At 56.6% G+C, this 25,820-nt stretch overlaps 1 protein-coding gene and 1 non-coding gene across 2 annotated transcripts; one reads left to right on the forward strand and one right to left on the reverse strand.

Moving 5' to 3' along the window:
- Window positions 1-8,421: 8,421 nt before the first annotated feature.
- Window positions 8,422-8,493, reverse strand: TRNAP-CGG. The gene has a single exon. It is a non-coding gene; the product is annotated as a tRNA-Pro (tRNA).
- Window positions 8,494-19,731: 11,238 nt separating this feature from the next.
- OPN1SW (opsin 1, short wave sensitive) lies at window positions 19,732-25,516 on the forward strand. The gene is made up of 5 exons (XM_038397580.1): window positions 19,732-20,083; window positions 21,829-21,997; window positions 22,715-22,880; window positions 23,846-24,085; window positions 25,394-25,516. The coding sequence occupies exons 1-5, from the start codon at window positions 19,738-19,740 to the stop codon at window positions 25,514-25,516; spliced, it is 1,044 nt and encodes a 347-aa protein (XP_038253508.1). The 5' UTR covers window positions 19,732-19,737.
- Window positions 25,517-25,820: the final 304 nt, after the last annotated feature.

Genomic DNA, 25,820 nt, shown 5'->3' on the forward strand with positions numbered 1-25,820 from the left:
AGAGTAGCAGCCATGTTAGTTTGTATTCGCAAAAAGAAAAGGAGGACTTGTGGCACCTTAGAGACTAACAAATTTATTTGAGCATAAGCTTTCGTGAGCTACAGCATGCATCCGATGAAGTGAGCTGTAGCTCACGAAAGCTTATGCTCAAATAAATTTGTTAGTCTCTAAGGTGCCACAAGTACTCTTCTTCATCTCCCCTTCACTCTCTCTAACAATGCTGGCAGCATTTCACAGCTCTGTTCATTTCCAGATCTTCCTAACCAGTCTTTAAAGTTCGGCCCTGGGTCCGGTCAGTCTGAGAGTTAATTAACTCTTTCTGGCCCTGTCACCTTTCAATGAGATATTATATTACACTCAGAACGTCACAGTTGCCCCCTAGGCACAATGGACTCCATGCTGTGGTTTGTTAGTATAGGGTTGCCCCTAGGAGCGCTGGGCTCTGGTTTGTTAGTAGAGGGGACTACACTGGCCCAGCTCTGAGCTGCTTCCCCCGTGCTGCGGGCAGTGCCCACGAGGCCCCGGGCATCTCCGTGACCCAGCACATGCCCACGAGGCACTGAGCAAAGGAGCAAGAGAGAGCTGTGTGCTTTGGACATTGTACGCCCTGCAGAGGGCAATGGAGCAGGCACACACACACACACACACACACACACACACACACACAGAGTACATCACACCTGTTTCCTGATCCCCAGCGCCCCCGCTCACCCCCTGCCCCTAATTCTTCAGCACCCCACGTTGCTCCCCACTGAGCATCTGCTCTGCCAGCTGCGCTGATCTGCAGAGCCCAGAGCTGGGCCTGAAGCCTCGTGGCTGGGCCTGCTCTCTGAACCCCTTCACTTTGCCACAGATTGTGCACCCGGGACAGGGCGCTGCACCCGAGAGGTGGCTGCCAAACTGTGTCCGGGCCCGCGTTAAAGAACCTTTTGAACACCCTGCACCAGCCGGGCGAGGGCCAGCCCAAGCTAAGAACGGGCCTGGAACTCGCTTGTCACTCTCCATCCCTGCCAGGACTGGAGTTCGAGGCTCTAGGTCCCCTCGACAATGCAGGATGACACCCCGGGGCAGGGCATTCAGCACACTTTGCTGTGGCTGCTCCGAGTGAGGCTGTCATCGGCTCGGGTCCCAGCAGACTAAAAGACATGCACTAGGTCTGAAAACATTGTACCAAATTAGCATCCTGCTGAAAGCCTGATTGTTGTGCAGCCTGGAAAACTGAGTCACTTCCAACGAGAGGAGGGTGGGACCTCCGAACCCCTGACCCCCTGGGACAAAGTGAGAAAGTTCTTAATGTTTTCTCTGAAGACTGTGTGGCCTCAGTTTCCCCAATGTGTTACTGAAGTGTCTAGGTGGTGGGACAAGGGTGTGTGATCGCTGCGCAGACCCCAATGGGAAGGTGTGATGCCGACTAGCTGCCTGGGCACAGACAATGGCCGATACTCTGTGTCCTGGCAACTGATGGCCGAGGCCCATCCTCTGCAGGAGCCAGCCGGAGGTGTAGGAGAACAGAGCCCAGGTGACCTGTTTGCCCCGGAAAAGAGACAAAGCCCCAGGTGGGGGGGACAGCTGGGCATGACTGAGGATGGGCTGTTGAAGGCTGGTCAGTCTCCAGGTTTGGGACTCGGGGGAGAGCCCAGAGCTCTGGTCCCCCCCAGATGGACTTTGCTGAAGGTTCCTGCTTTCTGTGCAAACAAGCCCTGTTCTATGCTGTGTTCCTGACCACTAATAACCCTCCTGTGTCCCTCGCTGGCCGGGCGTCCCTGCTGGCTGTGGAGTGGGGTGCCTGGCCCCTGTGCGGGCGTGTGAGGCTGCCCCAGGTGTCCCAGCCAGGTGGACTCACTACAGGAACCATGGACAGGGGGGCTGAATGCTCCGAGGTCAGACTCAGGAAGCATTGAAACGGAGGAGGCTCCTTGCCCTGTGGAGAGTGGCCCTGCGGGGAGACGCTGCACCAGAGTCCTGCCTGGCTCCATTCGCAGCGGGGCCGGAGCCCCGAGCCTGGGACTCCGGGGCACCCCCAAACCCGCCGCTTCTGCCACAGAACTAAAGGAGAATTGCCATTGCTAGGACACATAGCAGAGCAGTTCCCCTTCTATCCAGCAGTGGGCGGTCTCTGCCGTCACGCTGTTGCTCATGACAGGTTCTAGACCCCAGTGCAGTAAAAGGAAGAAGTCAGTGTTAGTTCAAGAGCGTGCACCTTACGTTGCTGAGGCATCTTCAAAGCCAAATGACCCCCAAACACCTCACTCACTGATTGCTCCCTCTCTAACCCGCTGGCATGCAGCCACCTCTGGGGCAGGACGGCAGAGCTGTTAAACTGTGGCCAGCAGTGCTACAGACAGGGGAAGACAGGAAGTGGAGAAGAAGCCAATTGAAACCAGAGGAGCTGGTTTGTTAGCCCAAGACAGGAATCACTAAATGGGAACTTGGACGGGGCATCAGGGTTCACACCCTGAGCCTTGCCGAAATTGCCAGGGGATCTTTACCTGTGCTCCGGACCTTGTTTTTAATCATGGATCGTTTGGAAGGGGGCCTGTCTAGCAGCACTGCACCCTGCAGTATCACGCCCACTGGGCACAGGGGCTAGCACCAATTCAGCTGGGGGCACCTTTACTGAGCCCCCAGTTGCTTCCTTCAGGAACCCCCTGGCACCACAATAGGGCACTACGGTCAGCACTGAGGCAGAGGGGTGACTGCTCCCCTACTGAGCTCTGCACCCCACTCCCTCCTGCACAGCGCCCCCTAGTGTCACACTGGGATATTGAGGTGTGCAATGGGGGAGCACCCCCTATTGAGCTCTGCACCCCACTTCCTGAAGCACATCGCCCCCTAGTGCCACCCTGAGGTACTGGCTGTGGGAAGAGTGCAATGGAGCTGCTTGCAGCACGCGGATTTTCCCTCTAGGTCCCCCCAGTGCTGCTCATGAGATCCAAGTCTCCCCTCGGTGCCGGACGTACCATAGCTGCTGAGGTCCCTGGCTCTGCTCACCCGTCTCCCCACTTACCCAGCGGGAGAGATTCCCAGCTCCTCGCGCCCGGGGAGGGTCCCTTCCACGGCCCGGCTCGCCTGGGGGGGGGGGGAGGCCTGGCTTGGGTTGCAATATAGCCTCGCGCTGCACTCCGACGGCCTGGCTACGCTACAGCCCTGGGCTGGGACTCGAAGCTGCTCGCCGCCCTGCTGGAGAAGAAGACTAAGGCAGGGGCCTGCTCACTTGGTAAAACTCCACCTGTACAGTTAGTGCCGCTCCCCCCCCAGGGGAAGACAGGCCAGGTCCGGCCGCAGGGCCCGCCACCCCCTCAGACCACCCCTGCGCTGGGGGAGCTCCCTCCAGAGGGGAGAGCAGGGGCGGCCGGTCAACGGGGGGATTGCGGTGGACCCCGGTCCCTGGGAATTGCACTGAAAACCTCCAGCTTCTCTCTGGACGGGCAGCCACTGCCAGCTGGAGGGGGAAAGGTTCGTTCAGGCCCTCTGCCTCTGTAACCGAGTGGATCCAATCCTCCAGCCCAGCCCCATGCGTCATCCCGGCCCCTCTCCGGTCGCTGCCGTCAGTGGATGTGCAGGGGCTGGGTCTCGGGGTGTCTTTCCCCGGTAGCCAGGCGGTGCTGTGCAAGCTAAAGGAGGCCTCAACCCCCCTCCCCCTGTCCTGTTTGCAGGCGTTTCTCCTGTCCGCTCGTGGGGCTCGCGTATCCCGGGGCAGGCTCTGCCTCCAGGTGAGGGAGTTCGGGCCAAATTAATGCTGGGGAAAGGGGGAGGGGAGGAATCCATTTCCCCATGATAAAAAAGGAAATCTCGTGGCCTTCTTCTGAACGGCTGTACCATCAAAATGGCAGGGGGATGGGGTGTGAATGCTGAAATGGGGCCAGGAAGCAGCCCTGCGAAGGGCACGGGGTCCTTGTGGTGACCCTTGATATTGCTGGGATTAAGTTATGGATCGTTCAAAAACGGCCGCCTTTTTATACCTTTCTGAAAAGGAACCTCACCCCATACACCCCTCCGAGGCAATTCCACCTTGAAACCCGGGGTTAAGGGAGTATTAGGGGTGCACAAATAAGTGCTCAAAAATCAGGCTGTGACAAAGTTAAGTTGGGGCACCTGACTCAATCGCTTTTAAGCCATGGTCCCGAACTAACCCAGTACAGCTGCTGCTGGAGAGCTCTGGATCGTCGCTCTGGCTGTGTGGTCCCAGTGAAATCTGACCCGCCCACCCTGTGACCGGATGGCGGGGCGGCTGGGCCACATGGCGCTGTGACCTGGTGCACAGACACTCTGATCTGGTACAGCCCCACGCAGGGGACTCTGCCAAGACCTCGACTCCTGTATCTCAGTCTCATTCACTGTAGGGTCAAGAGCAAGGGAGGCTCCCCTGCCAAGGAAGCTCCAGGTGCAGGGGGACAGACCAGAATTTCCCCCCTCACACCAAGAAATATCTGAATTGGCACCACTGAGGTTAGGTCATGGACAACCTTAACTCTGCCCCCTTGCAGGCATCCTTTATGCTATCGCCTGTAGGTACATGATCACATATGATTTCTCAGCTATGACAATGTCAGACATTCATTCACTGCAGCCTTAGGTACCTGGGTAGTGTCTTGCAGGGCTGCATCCTACTCTGTATGACGGAGTGCCCAGGAAAGTCATTTACAGTTAAGTACACTGGTAATGTTCTTATATGACATACGACAGATTACGCGGAACAACACAGACTGGGATGGCAGATGTAGGCCACCCAAGTTAGCCTCCTCATCCGCTGACTCACACCCCAGAAAGGCCATGCTGTGGGTGGAGAAGAAAATGCACCGTTCTTATCTGCTAGGGAAATGATTGCGCTACATACCTTGGTGCGAAGATAACCCAGCGCAGACCAAGGCAATGACCAGTATGATAATGAAACTAGTGCCAGGATAAAAGAATAGAAACCATGTTATGAGATGCTGCATACACTTATCTATGATATTCTATTTTCTTATCTAAGTACCCAAAGGTGATCATGAAATTAAAGCCTGCACCATAACAATGCATGTGTGCAAAGGGGGCAGAGTTAAGGTTAAGTGAGCAACCTTAACTTTGGCCTTCCCTACCATTTGCACAGTTATCCTTGCAATGATGCTAGTCTTTTAATGCAGTTATGGATGGAATATGCACATGATGCTATATTAATAGACCATTGCATCTCATCCCATCACACAGCGCTATGCAAAGCCAGGGGGCAGCAGCTCCCACATTGATCAATGCCCCTCTGCCATTCTGGTCACTAAAAACCTCTGCCCATGTGCTCTAGAAAACCAAGCAGACAATCCAGAAAGCCAAATATTGCCAAACAATCATAAATCTAGGAAAATAGGAGGACAGATCCTTTAGAACAACACTGCTTTATCATACCGAGAGGTACTCTAGAAAGACACACAGTCTTATAGACTCATAGATATCAAGGTCAGAAGGGACCAGTATGATCATCTATTCTGACCTCCTGCACAATGCAGGCCACAGAATCTTACCCACCCACTCCTACGAAAAACCTCACCTATGTCTGAGCTATTGAAGTCCTCAAATCATGGTTTAAAAACTTCAAAGTGCAGAGAATCCTCCAGCAAGTGTCCCATGCCCCATGCTACAGAGGAAGGTGTAAACCCCCCAGGGCCTCTTCCAATCTGCCAAATTTCCAAAATTCCTTCCCGACCTCAAATATGGTGATCAGCTGAACCCTGAGCATGTGGGCAAGATTCACCAGCCAGATACCCAGGAAAGAATTCTCTGTAGTAACTCAGATCCCACCCCATCTAACATCCCATCACAGGCCATTGGGCCTATTTACCATGAATAGTTAAAGATCAATTAATCAGTCTAGCCAGAGGCTCTCAAAAGACACCCTAGATGGAGAACAACATTAGGGAAATAGACGATTACTCGCTAGAGATGGGGCTGGATGGAGGTGGGGAGCGAGGATGTCCTTTCCGTTTTTGTCCAGCACAATGCAAGATCAGGCTATCCTGTAGCATCCTCTGATATCCGTCTCTGACCTTTCTAGAGTGCACATTGGCATGGTAAGGAGGTATGGCAGGAATACACTATCCCGGAAAGGTAGCGAGAGAGGAAGATGTGCTGAAGGCGTGAGGTGGGCCAGCCATAGGGGCTGAGAAGAGCCGAGCCTCACGAGGGCTGCCGAGCGAGATCTCAGTGCTGCGCAGGGGGAAGAGAGAAGGAAGGGGAGAGCTTATGGAATTGGGATCATTTCTAGGGCTAGGCAGGTTCGGCCATGTGCGGCTCTTGTGGGTCAGTTTCTGCTCCGGGCTCCGATTAGCCTCTAGGCTGGAGATGGGAGTTTGGGGTAAGCAGCTCAAGGGAGCCCTTTGTCCTTAATCCTTCTTCGATCCCCCCCCAAAGGGGTCAGGGGGCTGAGCCAAGCTCCTCTCATTAAGCTGATTTCACCTGCTCATCCTGGCTGGGAGGGGGCTGCTCCGCCTCGCAGCTCCCCACCACCTGCCGTGTCCCAGCTAGTGCTGAGCCCGATCTTCTCCCTGGGACAGGGCGGGGAAAAAGGGGGCACCGGACCAGCTCCAGGCCTCCCCCATAACCCAGCCTCAAAGGAGGTCAGCTATTGCCTGGCCTGGCCCAGCTGGGATTTCCGGGGGTGGGTGCGTGTGCTGCCCCCCCAAATGGAAAGGAGGGTGAAGCTCAGCTCACGCCATTTCCCAGGCTGTGCAGTGTAGCCTGTGATCTCCACTGTGGGTCAGGTCAGCCGGGGGAGCATTGCATGAGGGGGACCAGGGTGAGGAAAGCAGCTGCCTCTGGGAGGGCTCGTCACACAAAGCCTCAGGCTCCCCCCAGCCTCTCCTAGAGCCATCTTCACCGGTCTCCGTGGGCCGGGACCTGGCTGCCTCAGCCCTTACCGGCCCCAATGACACGAGCATTATGAGCGACCAGGGCAGAGCCCAGGGTCAATGTGGGGCTGGAGGTTTCTAAGATGCCCAGAGATCTGAACAACCCTCCCAGGTAGCAAGGGTCTCTGGTAGCCCAAGGAGCTCAGGATCTCTCCACATCCTGTCTGAAGTGTGCTCTGACGGCCCCATCAGAAACAATGCGGGAGCAAGCGTGGTGGTGAAAGGTCACGCCCCCTCGCACGGCCTGGAAGGAGCACGAGGCTCTAACACGGAGCCGTGTTTCTAGGGACACCAGGTGGACAACCAGGCCAGTCTGGTAGTTGCACTACAAGGCTCTGACTTGGCCGAGCCCTGCCCCAAACACGCCGGCTGAATCATTTCATTGCTCTCTGAGCCCCACCTGTAATATGGGGCTATTAAGACTCCTTTCCTTGTAGCCTTTGGCTGCTTTTGTGTAGAGGGGCAGGGGACAGGAGTGAGTGTGTATGCAGTGCTAAGCACAGTGGGACCCTGAGCTTGGCTAGGTTCTGTAGGTGTGACTGGAATATAATAATATGGGCCTGTTGCAGATCCCACAGCTTTTAAACAGGCCCTTGGAAGAATCCTTCAGTGGACCTGACCCCCAGCGGGTCCCACGCATCCTTCAGGGCAGGCCACGCGGCTCTGAGATGCCAGCCCTCCTGTTTCACGCCGTGAGCTCTGCCCAACACGCCCAGCTGAGACAGATGCCTGGTCTGAGACATGTCCATTCTGCAGGGACCAGGGCACCTCCGCCAGCATTTGCAGGGGCGCCAGGCAGCCGTTCCCAAACAGAGCAGGGATCATTAGTCAACTGGACGCAGCCTTGGGAAGTCTGTAGGTCAGCGCAGAGAGAGGAAGGAGAAGACAGCCCATGCTGGCCAAGCCCACGCGCCACCCGGCCAAGCGGCCAGGAAATCCATTTCCAGCGCTCTCTCCCTGCCCCAGGTGAGAGCTTCCGAGTCTCCCCAAAGGCTAGGTCTGATCTGATTCCCAGCCGCCTGTCACCTCGTGGTCCATTGTCCTGCTTCTGCAGACCCAGGCTGAGATCACACCTTCCGCCTGCTGGAATTTCCCAGCCTTGGGGTTCCTAGTGTCTTTCCAGACTCTCCCTTGATCTGGGTCGGTCTCAGCCAGCCCATTCATCCCAGTCACGACACCCCGCCTCGCATCTCCCACTTGGCCCCCAAAACAGCATTTGAACCCTTCCCCCCACCCCGGGAAGTGGGGAGTGATCGCTGGGCACGTAAGTCAGTGCCACCATGCGTCTCCTTCACCGACGTATGGCAGAAAATTCCCACTTTGCCACCGGGACACATGTGGACCTGCTGCAGCAGCACCCAGCAAAGTGGTGTCTTTGCACCCGCAAGATCTGTGGGGAGGATTTGTCACTGGTAGCCTCTGGCTGGCTGGACCCAACAACTCAAGCAGCATCACTGGCCTCCGGGGGTTTTCTCACAACTCCGCCTCCGGTGAAGGGGAAATTCTCTGGGAACCCCTCCCCACACTAAAATGCAAAACAGGGCTCATCCGGGATTTGAACCCGGGACCTCTCACACCCGAAGCGAGAATCATACCCCTAGACCAACGAGCCACCCTGGAGGCCTTTTTCCAGCTGTTGCTCAAGGTGCCACCTCAGCAAAGCAGCAGCCTGGCGATCAGGTTACACGGATCAGGGCTGGCTGCTGCCTCATCCCGCCTTCCTGGGGAGTCTGCAGAGCAGAAGGGAACTGCCAGCTGTGGCTGCAGCCCTGACAAACAAGCCTTGAGCCTCACTGCACCCGCTGAGCAAGGATTCTCTACAGCTTGCAATGGAGACTTTTCATACCCAGCACCCTGCTTCTCACGTCCCTTCCTACTGAGCCTTGGGCACTTGCCTGCACCCAGCCAGCCTGCACAGCGAAGGATTGCGTATCCCCCATGTGGGGTGACATGCACACGCCACACTGTCCCGGACATCCGATGAAGTGAGCTGTAGCTCACGAAAGCTTATGCTCTAATAAATTTGTTAGTCTCTAAGGTGCCACAAGTACTCCTTTTCTTTTTGCGAATACAGACTAACACGGCTGCTACTCTGAAACCTGTCCCGGACCTGCAGCAGAGCTCTGCAGAGCTCAAAAGCTCGTCTCGCTCACCAATGGAAGTTGGTCCAATAAAAGCTATTACCTCCCCCGCCTTGTCTCTCTAATATCCCGGGACCGACATGGCTACAACAACGCTGCATACGCCCATTGACTGAGTTTGGATTCTCTCTCTGATCTGTGCAATAAAATAGTGATGAATAATTGAAAAACTTACTAAGATAATGTAAATATTCAACTGTACCGATGCAACGTTAAGTCCTGCTCTGGCCTGTTCTCCTGGTGGTTGCAAGTAGATGTTGAGAAGGGCCGGAGAGAGAGAACTGACCCTGGTGGAGCCCCACAAGTGAGGGGTTTGGGGGAGAGGAGCAGTTTCCCCATCACTACTCCTTGGGGGTGTCCCTCCAGGAAGGACTCAAACCGTTTCAGCGCCTTCCCCTGGACCCTGCCACCTCTCGGGAGAGCCAGCGGAAGCTCCTGGCCCGCGGTGTGGAACGCTGCGAGACGTCCAGGGGGCTGAGACCGATGGCTGCCCTCTCCCCACTGACAGGAGGAGCTCAGCCATCAGGGCCACGAAACCAGCTCCGGTTCTGTGTCTGGGCCTGAAGCCAGGTGGTGCCGGGTCCCGCCTGCTGGCTGCAGTTAGAGGAGCCTGGAGCTGGCCTTTGGCTGGCTTCTCTCTGAGCTTGCCCAGGAACGGGAGGTCTGACGCCGGGCAAGAACTGGCCAGGCCTGATGTGACCAGGGTGGGTTTCTCCAGCGTGGGTCACCCCAGTGCATGTGTGAAGGATGGAGGGCGGATTCCCTCCCTGAATGAGGTGTCTCGCCCACATGCTCAGAGTCTAACTGATCTCAAGATTTGGGGTCAGGAAGGAATTTCCCCCCAGTCAGATTGGCAGTGGGGTCTTTTGCCTTCCTCTGCAACTTGGGGCATGAGTCACTCACAGGTTTAAACTAATGTAAATGATGGATTCTCTGTGACTTGAAGCCTTTAAACCATGATTTGAGGACCTCAGGATCTCCCAGGAGGACAAGGCTGAGATGCCTCTCCATGCGCCAGTGAGCTTCTGCATGTTTTTCCTCTGTGATGGTCTGGAAATCCAAGTAAAATCAGTGTGAGCCCTGGCTCTGGTTTCTCCTGTCAGGTGCATGAAGTTGTCTTATCAGAGGCAGCTCTCTTGCATTTTCACCAGCATTCACACAGCTAGGGACACACCCAGCTGCAGTTACATGCAGGCTCGTTGACCAGCCCCTGAATGGGAAGGTTACAGTTAAGGCAACTTCCAGATCCCTAGGCACACACCCCTCTAGGGTATAAACCCAGAATTATACCATCTTGAGCTGCACAGGGAACTGTACAATGTAAGCTCATAAAATTCACCCCCTCAATGTGGAGAGGACTAAACAACAGCCTTCTGCCCATGTTACGATTCCCACACACTGGTTTAGACAAATGTAAGCAGGGGAATAGTCCTGCTATTGTGGGGAACTTTCCTGGCTTCTGCACTACCCCGGTGAAGTGGGCTAGCAAAGGATCTGAGTCCTTGCTCCCACTTCCTTTACCCAGTGGCCTCCCTGCCGTTGAGGACTCCCCTTCCACTCTCCTGTCTGGCAGAGTCCTCATAACCCCAACAAGGCTGGGCCCAGGATTCCTGGGGGCTTCGACCCCCAACTCTGCTGTAGTCACCTAGAACAGGGGCTAGGGTGTCCCCACTCCAGGGTACTCTCTCTGCACTGGGCACTTCTCTGACCCACTGATCATTACATACAATTTAAAGCAAATGCAAGTTATTTAATCAACAATTCATTTTAAAAAGAATAAGGAAAAATGGGAAAGGTTAAAGGAAACACATCACCCCGCTCTGTGGCAGGGAATATCACAAACAGGGTCTCTGGAACATCAGGGCAGTTCACAGTGTGTTCCTTGTAAGTCCCAGGCCTTCTTCTCAGGCCCTGGCTGTGCTGCAAGTATGCTGTGGGTTGGACACTCGCTCTGGTAGTGGCCACATGCTCTCAGGCTCTAAGTGGTAGGACCCTTCTTCCCAGTGTTGCCCCCGCCTTGTTGGGGTTATGATCCAAGCCTGGCCTGCAGAGCCTCTTGGCTGAGGCATCTCCCTGTGCTGGGCCTGCTGCCCAGGGGTCCCCCTTAGTCTCCCCAGCTGCTCACCGCACTCAGCTCCGGACTGCTCTAGCCCCAGGTGCTGCACTCGGTCTCTGCACTGCTGCTGCTGCTCTGCCTCCAGCTTCCTGGGCTGCTTTTCTGGCCCCTTTGGCTCCGGTTGCTGCAGCTCTGCTCCCAGGGCAAGTCTGCTCTCTCTGGGCTGTGCCTCTGGCTTTGGGGTTGCAGCTCTGCTCCCAGGACAGGGTCTGCTCTCTCTGGGCTGCTTTTCTGGCACAGCTCTGCTCCCCAGCTCAGCTCGGGCCCCTGCTTTCTCCTTAGCTGGGCCCCACTCTGTCTGACCCAGGCAAATCCAGCTCACACAGAGGATGGGACCTCCCTGGCCTTCTGACTCTCTGATTAGCTTGCCCACCCTGTCATTCAGGCTGACCTGGAGCATTGGCCTCTCCCCATTGTTCCTGGGGGCTGTCAGTCTCAGGGTCCTGATTCCCCATCGACCCTTCCCCCTTTTTAGTGCTGGGAGCTAGCAACTAAAACACCCCCACTGAATGTTAGTAAGGGAGCAACTGTCCCCTTACGCAAAGCAAAACCAAGTTTATTAACTACAAAAGATAGGTTTTAAGTGATTAAATGGGATAGCAAATAGATCCAAGCAGATTATCTAGCAAATAAACAAAAAACTCAAACTAAACTTAATATACTAAGTAGAGTGGATATGAATTAGCAGATTCTCACCCTAAGAGATGATACAAGCAGGCTGCAGATACTTAAGGGGCAAGCTGCACTTACTTACAGCTTGGAATCCCCAGGTCTTTCATTCACAGGCTAGAAATCCCTTTAGACTGGGTCCAGCACTTCCCCCAGTTCAGTCTTTGTTCCTCAGATGTTTCCAGGAGTCTTCTTGTGTGGAGAGGGAAGAACCCCAGATGATGTCACTCCCTGCCTTATATAGCTTTGGTATATGGTGGGAACCCTTTGTTCCAAAGCTTGGTTCCCAGATCAGTCTGTAGAAAAACACTGACATCCCAAGATGGAGTCCAGCATCATGTGGCCTGGTCGCATGTTCCTGTAGAGTCCTAGCAGCCATAACTCACAGGTGTCTGTAGCATTCTCAGGAAGGCTCCCCGGATGGGAAATAAGCTTCTCCTAAGCCCTACTGTTTTTTCCTAATGGCCCATTGCCCTGAATAGGCCATTCCCCACCCACTATCTAAATTGAAAGCATCTTGTCTAGTGGTCGTTCCCCAGGTGTAACTACATTGGAAATGCAGAGACAGAGTCAATATTCATAACTTCAGAGACCAAAATGATACAGGCAGACAAACAGAGAATCATATTCAGCAAATCACCTTTCCAATGACACCTCATGTGACTTATTCTGCATAAAATACATCATAACCATGTCATCATCATATCCTAATAATATCACGGTGAAGAATATGGGGTGTGGGGTCACAATGGGCTACAGCTGTTACAGGTGAGATGAATGCCGGCAGCACCTCACAAGCTTTCAATAAAGTCTGAACACTCCCCACCCCCGGATAATGCTAATACCTGTCTGAACAATACCACAATCAGGGGAGCCAGCCTGGGCCCAACCATGGAGCCGTCAGCATTCCGCTGAAAGATGGGGACCTTGGCATGAGCTGGCACCTGGCCAGCCAGCATCAGGCCCCGCGGAGCGGCTGAGAAGTGGGGTGTTGGTGGAGGCTGGAGGAACAGGGCTGGGATTCAGGGCACCTTCACCGGAAAAGAAAAGAGCCCATAGGCAGTCTGTCCCCTTGGGGGAGGAGGGTCAGGAAAGCAGCTGGGGGAGCAGGACCTGGCCCCTTTAAGGGCTCTCTGGATCCCCTGCTCTGGTCCTGCTGGCGCAGACCCCTGCAGGGTCCCCTGGAGCCGCCCCCCACTGGAGCAGAAGGGTTGGGGGTCGAGCCCCCCAGGAATCCTGGGCCCAGCCTTGTTGGGGTTACGAGAGCTCTGCCAGACAGGAGAGTGGAAGGGGAGTCCTCGAGGGCAGGGAGGCCACTGGGTAAAGGAAGTGGGAGCGAGGACTCGGATCCTTTCACTAGCCCACTTCACCGGGGTCCTGCAGAAGCCAGGAAAGTTCCCCACAATAGCGGGACTATTCCCCCGCTTACATAAGGTGCAACTGACCTGGGGCAAGTGACTGGGAGTAATCCGAATATTGCTGTGCTCTTTGATGTAAGGGACCATCTGTCACAAAGAGAAGCTCACTTGGGTGGCCAGACAGATTGGCGTACCCCCGGGGACTGTCTGTGACCCCACGTGAGGGAGTTTACACTTGATAATTGGTGAAATCAAAGTATAGAACTCACAACCAAATTGGGGTTTGTGGGCTGGTTCTTAACAGTCTACAGTGAGGTTGGGACTCGCGCCCGTGAGCCACTATGGGACAGTTTGACAGCCTTAATTATAGGCTCCACATACACGGAGAATAACTTGTGCTTTTGGTTTCCAGCACTGCCAGTGCCCCCTTTCACAGCTCATTGGTCTAGGGATGTGAATCTTGCTTATGGTGCAAGCAGGCTGCGTTTGTCTCCCTCCTGACCGGGGTTTTTTCGGGCTTCACAGTTCCGTGCCTATATTGTAATATCCCCAGCAAACCAGACTGCCTGAAAGGCTGGTGTCTGCACTTTGCTCTCTCTCCAAAGGCGATGCCCAGTGTATCGCCTGCAGTTATGTTACCACTCGGCTCCTTTGAAGCAGCCCCATTTATTCACTGGGTGAAAGCATTACAGAGAAGTCCTACGGAGACAGACCCTGGAGAGACCTGGCCACTCCTCAGGGACTGATGCACCTCCGAGTATTTGCAATGACTCACACGCCGTTGTCACCAATCGGGGGCGTTAGGCCGCTGGCGCAGGGCATAGGGACCTTCAGTTGGCACCGTTAGAGCATGGCCCAAGTCCATCTGGCCAGCCCAGAGCCCAGCCAAGCTGCGGTGAATGCCGTGGTCTGGCTCTGTCTCTGTCTGATCTCCCTGGGTGGGTCCCAGGTGAAAGTCCTGTCTCCCTACAGCAGCTGGCTGTATCCTGCACCTCACCTCTTCCCAGTCCTTTGTGCTCCAGTTGGGGTCTTTGCTCAGCTCCCTGCTGAGGAGCTGGGAAATCCGTCTCCCTCTGGGCTGCTGGCTGCCAGGGGCCACTGTCCTGGCAACTGGATTTGCCATTGACTTCTCGGGTCCTCCACTGATATAGGGTCGGCCTCGGACAGTCCTTTTTAATGAACCATCCCAGCTCAGACAGCTGGGCAACATGCACACCTATGCCTCTTAGCCTGCCTGTGGGAAAACAGTCCTTCTCCCCCCAACACACACACACTGGGTAGTCAAGTACAATATAGGGGAAACTGAGGCACATATTGGCTTAATAAAAATATTACAGTAAATTCCCACTTTGTCTCGGGGGCTCACTCCAGACACCCGACCCACTCCCCGAAAACCTCCCATTGCCCCCAGTTGGGACCTGGTTAGTTGTCTAGGGGTCAGCACTGCTGCTGCCCCAGTGATCTTGCCCTGCCTGTGCAGTGAGCACAAGGAGATGGATGAGGGAAGGTCACACCTCTTCGCACTCAACACCGCTCCCTTACCAGTGCTGCAAACTGAGGGGAATGTCACAGCCAGGCACAAGCGCCAATATCCCTGAGATCTGGGAATGTTCCGCTCTCGGGGCAGGTTGACCATGAACGGGGCTGCAATCCACTCCTGAGGCACCTGGCTTTCCCTCCTCCAGCTTCAGAATGGGCTCCTGTGCCATACCCAGGGCACAATCCAGACAACAAGTAGCTGTGTCACCCCTGCCCTTTAACCTGGGGTGCTCTTTACACCGCTTTGCTGCTGTGGCCTCCAGTCCTGCACTGCTCACGAACAGCCTCCCGCATGCAAGTTACTCCCATCGACGTCTTTTGCGTGATTAGCAGGTAGCCACAGCCCGGCTCTTACCAGCCTGGGTTCTCCTGCAGGGTGACCCAACACACCCCCAGTCCTCAGATTTCCCTCAGAAACTGATGTCCTGCATGGCCCAGCCCTCTCCTGGACAGCACAAATATACTGTGCCTATTATTACTCTAAGCGAACAATATCACAGCTTATTATTTTAAGTAGTTATCCAGACAGTTCAACTTAACACACTTACTTAGCTAAAACAACAAACCAAGTGTATTAGCTACAAAGAGAGCAATTTTCAGTGATGCCCAGCAAGGAGGTGTAAGAGTCAGACACAGTCACAAGAAAAATAAAGATAAGACATTTACAGGTGCCCAACTTCACAAACTCTATTAGAGTCAAAGCAAAGTTGTCTGGCCATGTGCCTCTAGCAATCTCCCTGACCAACCCCTTGAGGTCAGGACGCCTCTTCCAGAGTCCAACAGCTGCTTCCTTTATCTTTTCTGGTGCAGAGAATGTGATGGGCAGGGGGATAGAGAGGGGTGTCTGCCCCTCCTTTTTATAGTCCTGTCCCCCCATCTTCAGCTGGGAGCCTGATGACAGGCCGTCTGTGAGGACAGGAACCCTATGCTGTTTCTTTGCTAAGATGTAGCTTTTTGCCCCTCCCCAAGAATGGGCACTGAGCAGGTAATGGCCCATGGGCCTTGTTTACACCAGTTCAAGGTGTCGGCTTGCCCTGAGGAACTGGTTTGACCACTCCCCAGACGTCTCTGGAAAACCTGCTTTTAGTCCTGATTTCTGCTTGTGTTTATAACGTCACATGTCAGGCTGCTCTGTGCACTTCGTCAGGCTGCTACTGATCAGCAAATGCTGAGTTCTTAAACAGCTCACAAGGCATTCCTCGTGCAAAGTAGTGTGCAGGGTGTGAACACGGGGTGTATTCTGTCACAGCTCCCCACTCTCAGCATGGCTTATCGCAAACGCAGCAGCGTTCCTGAAAGGAGACGCAAGCAACGGGCCCCTTAAGCAGCCAGGGATTGGTTTTGTGGGGGCTCTGGTGTGCTTGAAGTGGCTTGACTCAGGGTCTAGTGGATATTGTGTCTGAGCCACCCAAGGTGCAAACTGTAAGTGCTGTAAAGTGTGCCGAGGAGCCGGGGAAATTGCTCTTCAGCTGCTTGAACCTCAGAGGCCACATGGTCTTGTGGTTTCCAGCACTGCCAAGTTCTCCTCTAAGACAACATCTGGCAGGCCCTTTTCCCAGTTGGTTTGTTGGTCTAGGGGTATGATTCTTGCTTTGGGTGCGAGCAGTCCTGGGTTCAAATCCTGGATGAGCCCACTTTTAAGGGTGGGGGGATCGGCCAGAATAAAGCGATTTCCCCCGAGGAGAGAAGCTCAGTGGAGAGGAGGAGGAATTTTATTGCCTAAAATCCACGGCAGTGCCCAGCCTGGCTGCCAAGGCCACGTCACAGCTGGGTGGGAACGACGAACGCTCCCCCACCGCAAATGTTTTGGGGTCTCCTCCTGCCTGGCCGATCTTAGAGCAAATGCCAGGGGTGGCCCTTTGAGTCCCTAAGTGCCTCCCCGAAGCTCCCCACCCATGTTGCTCTGACACCCCACGTTGCAGGCAGCTGGTTTCCATCGCCGGCTCCGCTACAGTTTCTATTCAGCTGCCAAAGCTGAGCCGATCTCAGGGGTGGGAATGTTTCAGCTGGTGCCAGTTAATACATAAAGGAGAGGAGACCCCGGGTAAGCTGAGATGTGGCCTTGGAAGCCAGGTTTGGGCACTGCTGTGCTATACCAGGGTATCGTAAGGGCCCCGCCACGCCAGGCAGCCCCATGCCCCAGTGTCACAGAGTCCCTGGGCGATGCTTTGGACCTGCTCCCTACAAAGCCAGTCAGGACTCTGGGGGAGCCTCCTCTCTGGGAGCAGCCTGTCTGCAGGACACACAGCTCACCCGGCTCCCCTGGGTCTGACCTCGGAGCATTCAGCATCCTCTGCCCCTCCGTGCGCTTCCCACAGCCAGTCTGCCCAGGCGGAGTCCTGGGGAGGCCAGAGGGTCCTGCCCCCCAACTCCAGTCAGACGTGACTCTCAGCCAGCCAGTAAAACAGAAGGTTTATTAGATGACAGGAACATGGTCTAACACAGAGCTTGTAGGTGCAGAGAACAGGACCCCTCAGCTGGGTCCATTTTGGGGGGCAGTGAGCCAGACAGCCCCATCTGAACTTCACTCCATGTCCCCAGCCAGCCCCAAACTGAAACTGTCTCCAGCCCCCCCCCCTGCTCAGGGCTTTGTCCCTTTCCCAGCCCAGGAGGTCACCTGATTCCTTTGTTCTCCAACCCTTTAGCTCTCACCTTGCAGGGGGGAAGGGCCCAGGCCATCAGTTGCCAGGAAACAGGGTGTCGGCCATTCTCTGTGTCCAGACCCCTGCACACACCTGCCCTCTAGGGCTCTGCAATGATCATACACCCTTATTCCACCACGTAGATACTTAAGAACTGCCTAGGGGAAACTGAGGCACCCCCACAATATTCAGAGGAAACATTAAGAACAGTCCCGCTTCGTCACACCCCGTCACGTCCCGGCCGTACCGGGCAGCCCCATGACCCGGTCACGTCCCCGCCGCGCTGGGCAGCCTCATACCCCAGTCATGTCCCCGCCGCACTGGGCAGCCCCGTGCCCTGGTCACATCTCCGCTGCGTCAGGCAACCCCAGGCCCCGGTCACGTCCCCACCACGCCGGGCAGCCCCGGGCCCCGGTCACTTCCCCGCCACACTGTCCTCCCCCCATGATCCATTTTGGTGCCATGCTGTGATGTTATTGACATAATCTGTAACTGTATAGATCCCTGTTGCAACCACTGTTATATATTTGCACGAAATATTGTACAGAGGTTGTCTGTGGAAAGGTTATGATTTGCTGGGTATGATGCTGCTCTCTGTATGTTTCAGAGTAGCAGCTTTGTTAGTCTGTATTTGCAAAAAGAAAAGGAGGACTTGTGGCACCTTAGAGACTAACAAATTTATTTGAGCATAAGCTTTCGTGAGATCATCAGATGTGTGTACCATTTTTGTAGCTGAAGTGATGAATATTGGCTATGTACTTGTATCTCAATGTGTTTTGATTCTAAGTAGCCTTACATTATTCAAGGCACTGAATTTAGCGGTAAGTAGCCTTAGTAAAGCATTTGGTCAGTTTCTTGAGAAAGAAATTTGCAAATTGAATGCCCAATCAAGAAACACTTAACTGACAGTGGATTTTGGGAGACACCAATCCACATCTGAGCTCTCCTGAAAACGTTCAAACTAACATGTAAACAATGGTGTTGGCTGGCAAACTGAGTCATCCAGGGACATGTGACTTGCCCATGTGACTCCAAACTCCATTTTGCTGTAATTTTCCACAGTATGACCAAAGAGGGGTTCTTACACCTGGAGGAGACTATAAAAGGGTAATGCCTCATCTCCATCTTGTCTTCAATGCTGCTTCCAGCTCTGGAGGGACTTTGCTACAAACTGAAGCTTTGAACCAAGGACTGAAAGACCCCTCCCAGCTGGGGATGTTCCTCAGATACTTGATCTGAACCTGCCTTTTATTCCATCACTGCGACAAGCCTGAACCAAGAACTTGGCCATCACTGTATGTCATTGATTCCATTTCACCGATTCTAGCTCTCATCTATATTTTTTTCTTTTTATGAATAAACTTTTAGATTCTAAAGGATTGGCAACAGCGTGATTTGTGTGGCAACAGCGTGATTAAGATCTGACTTGTATATTGACCTGGGTCTAGGGCTTGGTCCTTTGGGATCAGGAGAACCTTTTTTCTTTTACTGGGTTATTGGTTTTCATAACCATTCATCCCCATAACGAGTGGCACTGGCGGTGATACTGGGAAACTGGAGTGTCTAAGGGAATTGCTTGTGTGACTTGTGGTTAGCAGGTGGGGTAAAACTGAAGTCTTTTCTGGCTGGCTGGTTTGGTTTGCCTTAAAGGTGGAAAAACCCCACTTGGGCTGTAACTGCCCTGCTTGAAGCAATTTGTCCTGAATTGTCACTCTCAGAAGTGTCCCACCAGAACCAGCATCGTTACACATGCACAGTGTGGCCAACCCTCCTCCAGCTGTTTGGGTGCATGCTGAGCCTGGCGGGACGGGAGAGGAGGGGAAAGACGGCAACAGGAAATGTAGGCTCCAAATCTCTCCTGCCGTGAGACCCCGGCGGTGCCACAGACCCAAAAGGGAAGGGCTGGGAGCCCCCTTTCAAATGGTCAGGGACAGGATCAGAGGCAGAACGCGCTGGGGTGCACGGAGCAGGACGCACCTGCCGGGACTGCTCCATTTCCTGGTGGAAAGGAGGGAGGCAGGTGACAGCCGCCCACTGGGGTGCCTCTGGATTCACGGCCCCCACGACCCACCTCCCTGAGGTCTGTCCATCCAGCCCCACTGAACGGAAGCAGGCTGCTAGCTGCCCCCTGCCCTTTCTCCCCCCGGAATCCCCTAGAGTCCACACAATCGGCTCCCGGCTGCGCAGCCAACAAGATTACCCTCTCAGGGGGCTTAGGGGACAGGAGGTAAGGGGCTTAGCGCCCCTAATCCCAAACTTTGTCCATAGGAAGCTCAGGCTTAATGCCTGATCCCCTCATGAGCCCTTAAGTGGCTTGTCCCCTCGGGGATTGTATATTAGAAGGGGGAAGGGAGCCGGGGCAGGCTCCGTGCAGCGCTCCTGGCTGGCAGGATGTCGGGGGAAGAAGACTTTTACCTCTTTGAGAACATCTCCTCGGTGGGGCCCTGGGATGGGCCCCAGTACCACATCGCCCCACTCTGGGCCTTCTACTTCCAGACGGCCTTCATGGGCTTCGTGTTCTTCGCCGGCGTGCCCCTCAACGCCATCGTCCTCGTGGTCACCATCAAGTACAAGAAGCTGCGCCAGCCGCTCAACTACATCCTGGTCAACATCTGCTTGGGGGGTTTTATCTTCTGCACCTTCTCCGTCTTCACGGTCTTCATCTCCAGCTCCCAAGGCTACTTCATATTCGGGCGGCAAGTCTGCGCCCTGGAGGCCTTCCTAGGCTCGGTTGCAGGTAACACAGGGAGAGGGGCTGAGGGCAGGCCTCAGGGGGTCCCAGCAGCCGCGGGCTGCGGCGTGGGTTCGGGGGGGGGGCACTGGGGGGCACTAGTGAAGCCAGGGGACCTCCAGCCGTTTGCACCAGCTGAGGGTCTGCTTTTCCTTTCTAATTGCTTCTCTCCCCCCGCCGCCGGGGCCTCACGGGGACGCCGCTCCGCAGCGGGGGCTGCTCTGGGGATGAGGCAGATGCGAGCGGAGGCAGGAAGCGCTGGGCAGCCCAGGGCCGCAGATCCAAGCTGCCGGGTTTTTAAAAGCCTGGGGCTCCCCTTTGCAGGCGCAAAACTTGCGTGGAAAAGGCCCGTCGCCCTGACGGCTCGTGCAAATTGGGCGACTGTACCCGCACACAGCTGCTCTGGGCTATCGGGCCCCGTGATCACAAGCCTCTGACTGCCAGCAGCTGGGAATGGGCGACAGGGGCTGGATCACTCGAGATTGCCCTGTTCTGTTCATTCCCCCGGGGCACCCGGCATTGGCCACTGTCGGCAGAGAGGATGCTGGGCTGGATGGCCCAGTCTGGCCATGCTTATGGTCCTGTGAGCACAATTAGGCAGCTGGTTTCTTTTAACGATCAGGCCCAAGTAGAACCGAATGGGGGTGGGATGTCCCCGGGGGAAATCAAGAGCAACAGTGGGGGACGCTGGCGGGAAGTGAGCGGGGATGGGGCCCCCAGGCTCAGGGTGTTGGGCCAACCTTCTATGGTTCTCCTGGGATGCCCACATGACCTACGGCTCCGGGTGGAGATGGGAACTGGGACGGGGTGGGAGAAGAGCTGAGGAATCCATCTGGAGAGGAGAGCAGGCACCCCCATATTCCCAGGGAAGCCCCAGAGCAGGCAGGGTCGGGATGGGGACCCTCTTCAGCCATCCTGTTGCTGTCCTTTCCTGCATCTTCTCCGGTCCCTGCAGTGCCAGGCATCAGAACGGGCGCAAGCTCTGAATGCATGGCAGTGTCATAGCTCCCAAAGGGCCCAAAACCCGCTAGGGGTGAGTTCCTGCTGCCTTCACCGGAGGCTGGATGGAGCCAGTCCAGGGGAGCCCTGTGCAGACAGGCTGCAGCGCTGGGAGAGGGGCTGCGCTAGGCTGCAGAAAAGCAGGTGACCGTGGCAGCCTGGCAGATCCAGTTGCAGGATCGGGGCTGGAAATTTTCACCTTCATTCACTAACTGGCCCCTGGGGTGATCGGGCTGCTGTCACCGCTGGCTTCGCTCCGAAGCCAAACCCGAGTCCGGGGGATGTTCCACAATCCAGAGCGACGAGGCGAAGGGGGACGAAATGACTTTCCAGGCAGCCTCTGCTGTGGCCCGCCCCTTCCCGTCCCCAGATAAACTCACCCGGCTCCCCAGCCCCACTGAGATGCGAGGGGAGTTTCCGTCAGCTGTTTCCCCGGGTCACTCTGCCCGCAACAAATGCATGCGGAGAATGGGCCACCCCCTGCCTCCCCCACCTGTGTCCAGAAGTGTCTGTGGTGGGGAAGCAGGAGTCTGGCTAGTGGGGAAACAGGGGAAACATGGGGCAGAGATTCAATGGGCCAGCTCCACGTCGGCTGAGCTTCTCTCAGTATCCTGTCCCTGCAACCCAGGACGCCAGCAAGGTGGGTTCGGGGGTCCCTGGGGGTGTCATCTGGGCACAGGGAGAGGCTGGGGGCTGCACGGGGATTCTGGGCTCTGGGGCTGTATGGGTTAATCTCCCTGTGCCTTCCTCAGGCCTGGTCACCGGGTGGTCCCTGGCCTTCCTGGCCTTTGAGCGCTACATCGTCATCTGCAAGCCCTTCGGGAACTTCCGCTTCAGCTCCAAGCACGCCCTGATGGTGGTAGCGGCCACCTGGGTCATCGGCATCGGTGTCTCCATCCCGCCCTACTTCGGGTGGAGCCGGTAGGAGCCGGGCAGGGAGCTGGGGGCAGGGGCGTTCGAGAGGGGAGAGGAAGCTCCCCTGACCCGCCACCCCAGTGTGCCCTGGGCCTGCCTCTTTCCAATCCCCTTGCCCAGTCTCGTGGCATTGCCTGGCAAACACCCCTGCCAAGAGGGAGCAGATGTGGGGGGCCTCCCCAGCCCCATGGCAGAGTGCCTGGCAGGCTGACCCGCGAGCCAGCTCTGCAGGGAGCTGGCGGTGTGCAAAGCCTCTCGCGCCAAACTGGTTCAGAGGCAGCTTTGCCAAGCACCAGCTTCACACCTGGGCTGCCGCCCCAATGGCAACGCAGGGGGCTGGGCTATTCGGTCTGATCTCTGGGCTCGAGCTCTGGCTGGGCAGGGCACACGCCGGCCCTGGGAAGCGTTCTCGGCCTGAGAGGTCAGGAGCCATCAGGCCTCAAAATCTCGTCATTCTGATTCCTCTCTTGCTCGCACATGGATGTAGTAGCCAGGCTCACGATCGGCCTGGGAGCAAGGAACCTTCTCCCACCTGCCTGTGCAATCGCTGTGCTCCTGGGAGTAGAGGGACTGATTTCTGCTGGGGAACAAGCCATGCAAAACGGGGCCGGGGGCGGCTGGCCCTGCCCATCCTGCTGGCCCTGGCCAGCGGAGGTGGTGGGCTGTGCCGGCTGCAGAAGGCCGAGCAAGCTCTGGGGAAGTGCTGTGCCCTCTGTCTTGCAGGTTCATCCCTGAAGGCCTGCAGTGCTCGTGCGGCCCAGACTGGTACACGGTGGGGACCAAGTACAGGAGCGAATACTACACCTGGTTCCTCTTCATCTTCTGCTTCATCGTGCCCTTCTCGCTCATCTGCTTCTCCTACTCCCAGCTGCTGGGCGCCCTGCGAGCCGTAAGTACCCGCTGCAGAGAGACAGGATGGTGAGAGCCAGGTCATGCTGCCGGTTCCCAGGCCGAGTGGGCGGCGTGTGTGTGAGACGGGAGGGTTGCACGCTGGCGAGTGGGTGGTGTGTGTGTGAGATGAGAGGGATGCACGCTGGTGAGTGTGCGGTGTGTGTGTGAGAAGGGAGGGTTGCAACTGGCAAGTGGGCAGTGTGTGTGTGAGATGAGAGGGATGCATGCTGGTGAGTGGGCGATGTGTGTGTGAGACCGGAAGGTTGCACGCTGGCGAGTGTGAAGTGCGTGTGTGTGTGTGAGACCGGAGGGTTGCATGCTGGCGAGTGTGAAGTGAGTGTGTGAGACCAGAGGGTTGCATGCAGGTGAGTGTGATTGCTTTGCAGCTCTGACAGTCTGAACGGGTTGATATTTTGCCTGTAGCTGGTCTCCGACGTTAGAACATGCCGGTCTGTCTAGTGAGGAGCGTGCCAAAGAGGCACCCAGACAGACAGATGGACGGGTGTCCTCCACAGAGCCCCCAGCACTGGGACTGTCCAGAGCTGCTTTTCTCATACCCATGGCTGCAGGGACCGGTCCGCGGGCTTGGTCTGTAACACACAGTCAGGGCCTGCTGCCCGCACAGGGAGAGCGGCTCAAGCCAGTGGCTGCGAGTGGCCTGCTCTGAGGCTGGGGCTCGAAGGAGCGTGTGTTTCTGGTAACTAAACCCCGGGCGGAAGGGGCGTTGTGACTCCTGGAGGAAGCCCCCGGGTACGACCTTCTCCCCGTTGGAGTCGGAGCTGGGGCCAGGCGAGCGGCGGGGTGGGAAATCAGACCTGCCACGAGGAGACGAGGGACCGTCCGGCCGATCCAACCCTGGCTCAGCAGCCCGGCTCTCCGGAGCTACCCCGGCGGAGGGGGCTAGGGAAGGAGTGTTTGGGAGCTTGCCGCTCATGCCCGGGGGCCCTGGTGGGTTGCCTGCAGGTAGCGGCCCAGCAGCAAGAGTCAGCCACCACCCAGAAGGCGGAGAGGGAGGTGTCCCGCATGGTGGTGGTGATGGTGGGCTCCTTCTGCGTCTGTTGGGTGCCCTACGCGGCCATGGCCATGTATATAGTGAACAACCGCAACCACGGCCTCGACTTGCGCCTCGTCACCGTCCCTGCCTTCTTCTCCAAGAGCTCCTGTGTCTATAACCCCATCATCTACTGCTTCATGAACAAACAGGTGAGCGTTTCCTTCCTTCCATCCCTGGTGGGCAGCGCGGCTCGGCGGGCCCCACAGACCAGTCCTGCCCCGGCCCAAGTCCCGGGGGAGGGCCCTGAGAGCGGGATCTGGAGCAGCCCAAGTCCCTTCCCAGGTGCAGCCAGGATCGGATCTGGAGAAGTGGGGTGGTTGCCCAGAAGGATGCACGGAGCCTGCCCTGGTGGTCACTGGGTCATGATATTAAGCACGGGCCCAACATCAGGCCTGGCTGAGAGCACGGGCAGGGCAATGGGGCTGGGCTGACGCCAGGTTCTGCTCGGGTCCCTACTCTGGGTTCCCAGACAATGGGCTGGGGGGCAGAGGGCATGGCCTGCACTGTACCCGGGAGGAGAGCAGAGGGCAGGCAGAGAGTCTGCACCTAGGAGTTAGAGTTTAAGGCCAGAAGGGCCCGTTAGATTATCAAGTGTGACCTCCTGCCTCGCACAGGCCATGACCAGCCCCCAGACGCCCTACGGGGAGCCCAACGACTTTGTTCCTCAGGGGAGCCACAGGCAGAGAACAGGGGAGACCGAGGCCTGGTCTACAAGAAAAAGTGAAGTGAGCTTAGCCAGCTTGCTCAGGGCTGTGAAAAATGCCTCGCCTTGTGCGAGGTAATTAAGATGATGTCAGCCCTGGTGTAGACAGTGCTAAGCCGCCAGTAGAAATTCCTTCATCAACCTAGCTACCACCCAAGCTGATTAGGCGTGAGTTGCCCAGGCGAGGCCAGCCGGAGACCCTGCCCCATGCTGCTGAGGAAGGCGAAACCCCCTCGGTCCCTGCCAATCTGGGGGGAAATTCCTGACTCGGGGGTCAGCCGGAGGGTGAGGATTAGCCAGACCCGCCAGGTGGGCATTGAGAGAGAGGGCTCTCGGCACCACCTCACAGCACGAGCCTAACCTGCCCGGTCTGCTGATGGCAACGCAAAGACTCCCCCAGGCGTGTGGGCACTGCCTTGTGGCAGCCTGCGAGCCGAGGCCAGAGGGCTAACAGCAGCCACCTGGCCTGGGTGGGGGGCAGCGCAGCAATGACCCCGGTCCCCCTTCGGGATGCTCCAACCCACAGCCAGAAGCACGTGCTCTACCAAACGGCAGCCCTGTTGGGGGGGGAGGGGGCAGAGGGCGTGCGAAGTCCTGCCGTGACCCTTTGTGGAGCAGGTTTGCTGGGGAGGGGGGCGGATGTGGTTGCGGGGGGCTGGACGGAAGCATCCTGTGGTTGCACCCCGAGGGCCGCCAGCTGAACCACCCCGGCCAATCTAACAGTGCAGGGGGGTGGCGCTCTCTCCCCGTACAGTTCCGCGCCTGCATCATGGAGACGGTGTGTGGGAAACCCATCACGGACGAGTCCGACGTGTCCAGCTCCACCCAGAAAACCGAGGTCTCGTCCGTCTCCTCCAGTCAGGTCAGCCCCAGCTGAGGAGGCTGGGGTATCTCCCGGAGCCCTTCCCGGGACACCCACGCCCAGGGGGAGCAGGCACCGGGCTCCAGCGCGGGCTGAGAGAGGAAGCCCTGAGGCCCCACAGCCTGGTCCCACGGCTGCGCCTCCGACACACTGCACTGTAAATTTCAATTGGTGAGCTGGCCCGCGCTCACCAACCCCCGATGGGAGGACGGATCGAACCGACTGGGGAGAGCAACCCCACGCTGCCCCTGGGGGCGCCCCCCCCCGTTGACCCTCCACAGCTGCTGTCCCACAGGCTGAGTCTGCCCCTGGCACTGGC

This window comes from Dermochelys coriacea, chromosome 1 (assembly GCF_009764565.3).
Source record: "Dermochelys coriacea isolate rDerCor1 chromosome 1, rDerCor1.pri.v4, whole genome shotgun sequence".
In the NCBI taxonomy this organism is placed as follows: Eukaryota; Metazoa; Chordata; order Testudines; family Dermochelyidae; genus Dermochelys; species Dermochelys coriacea.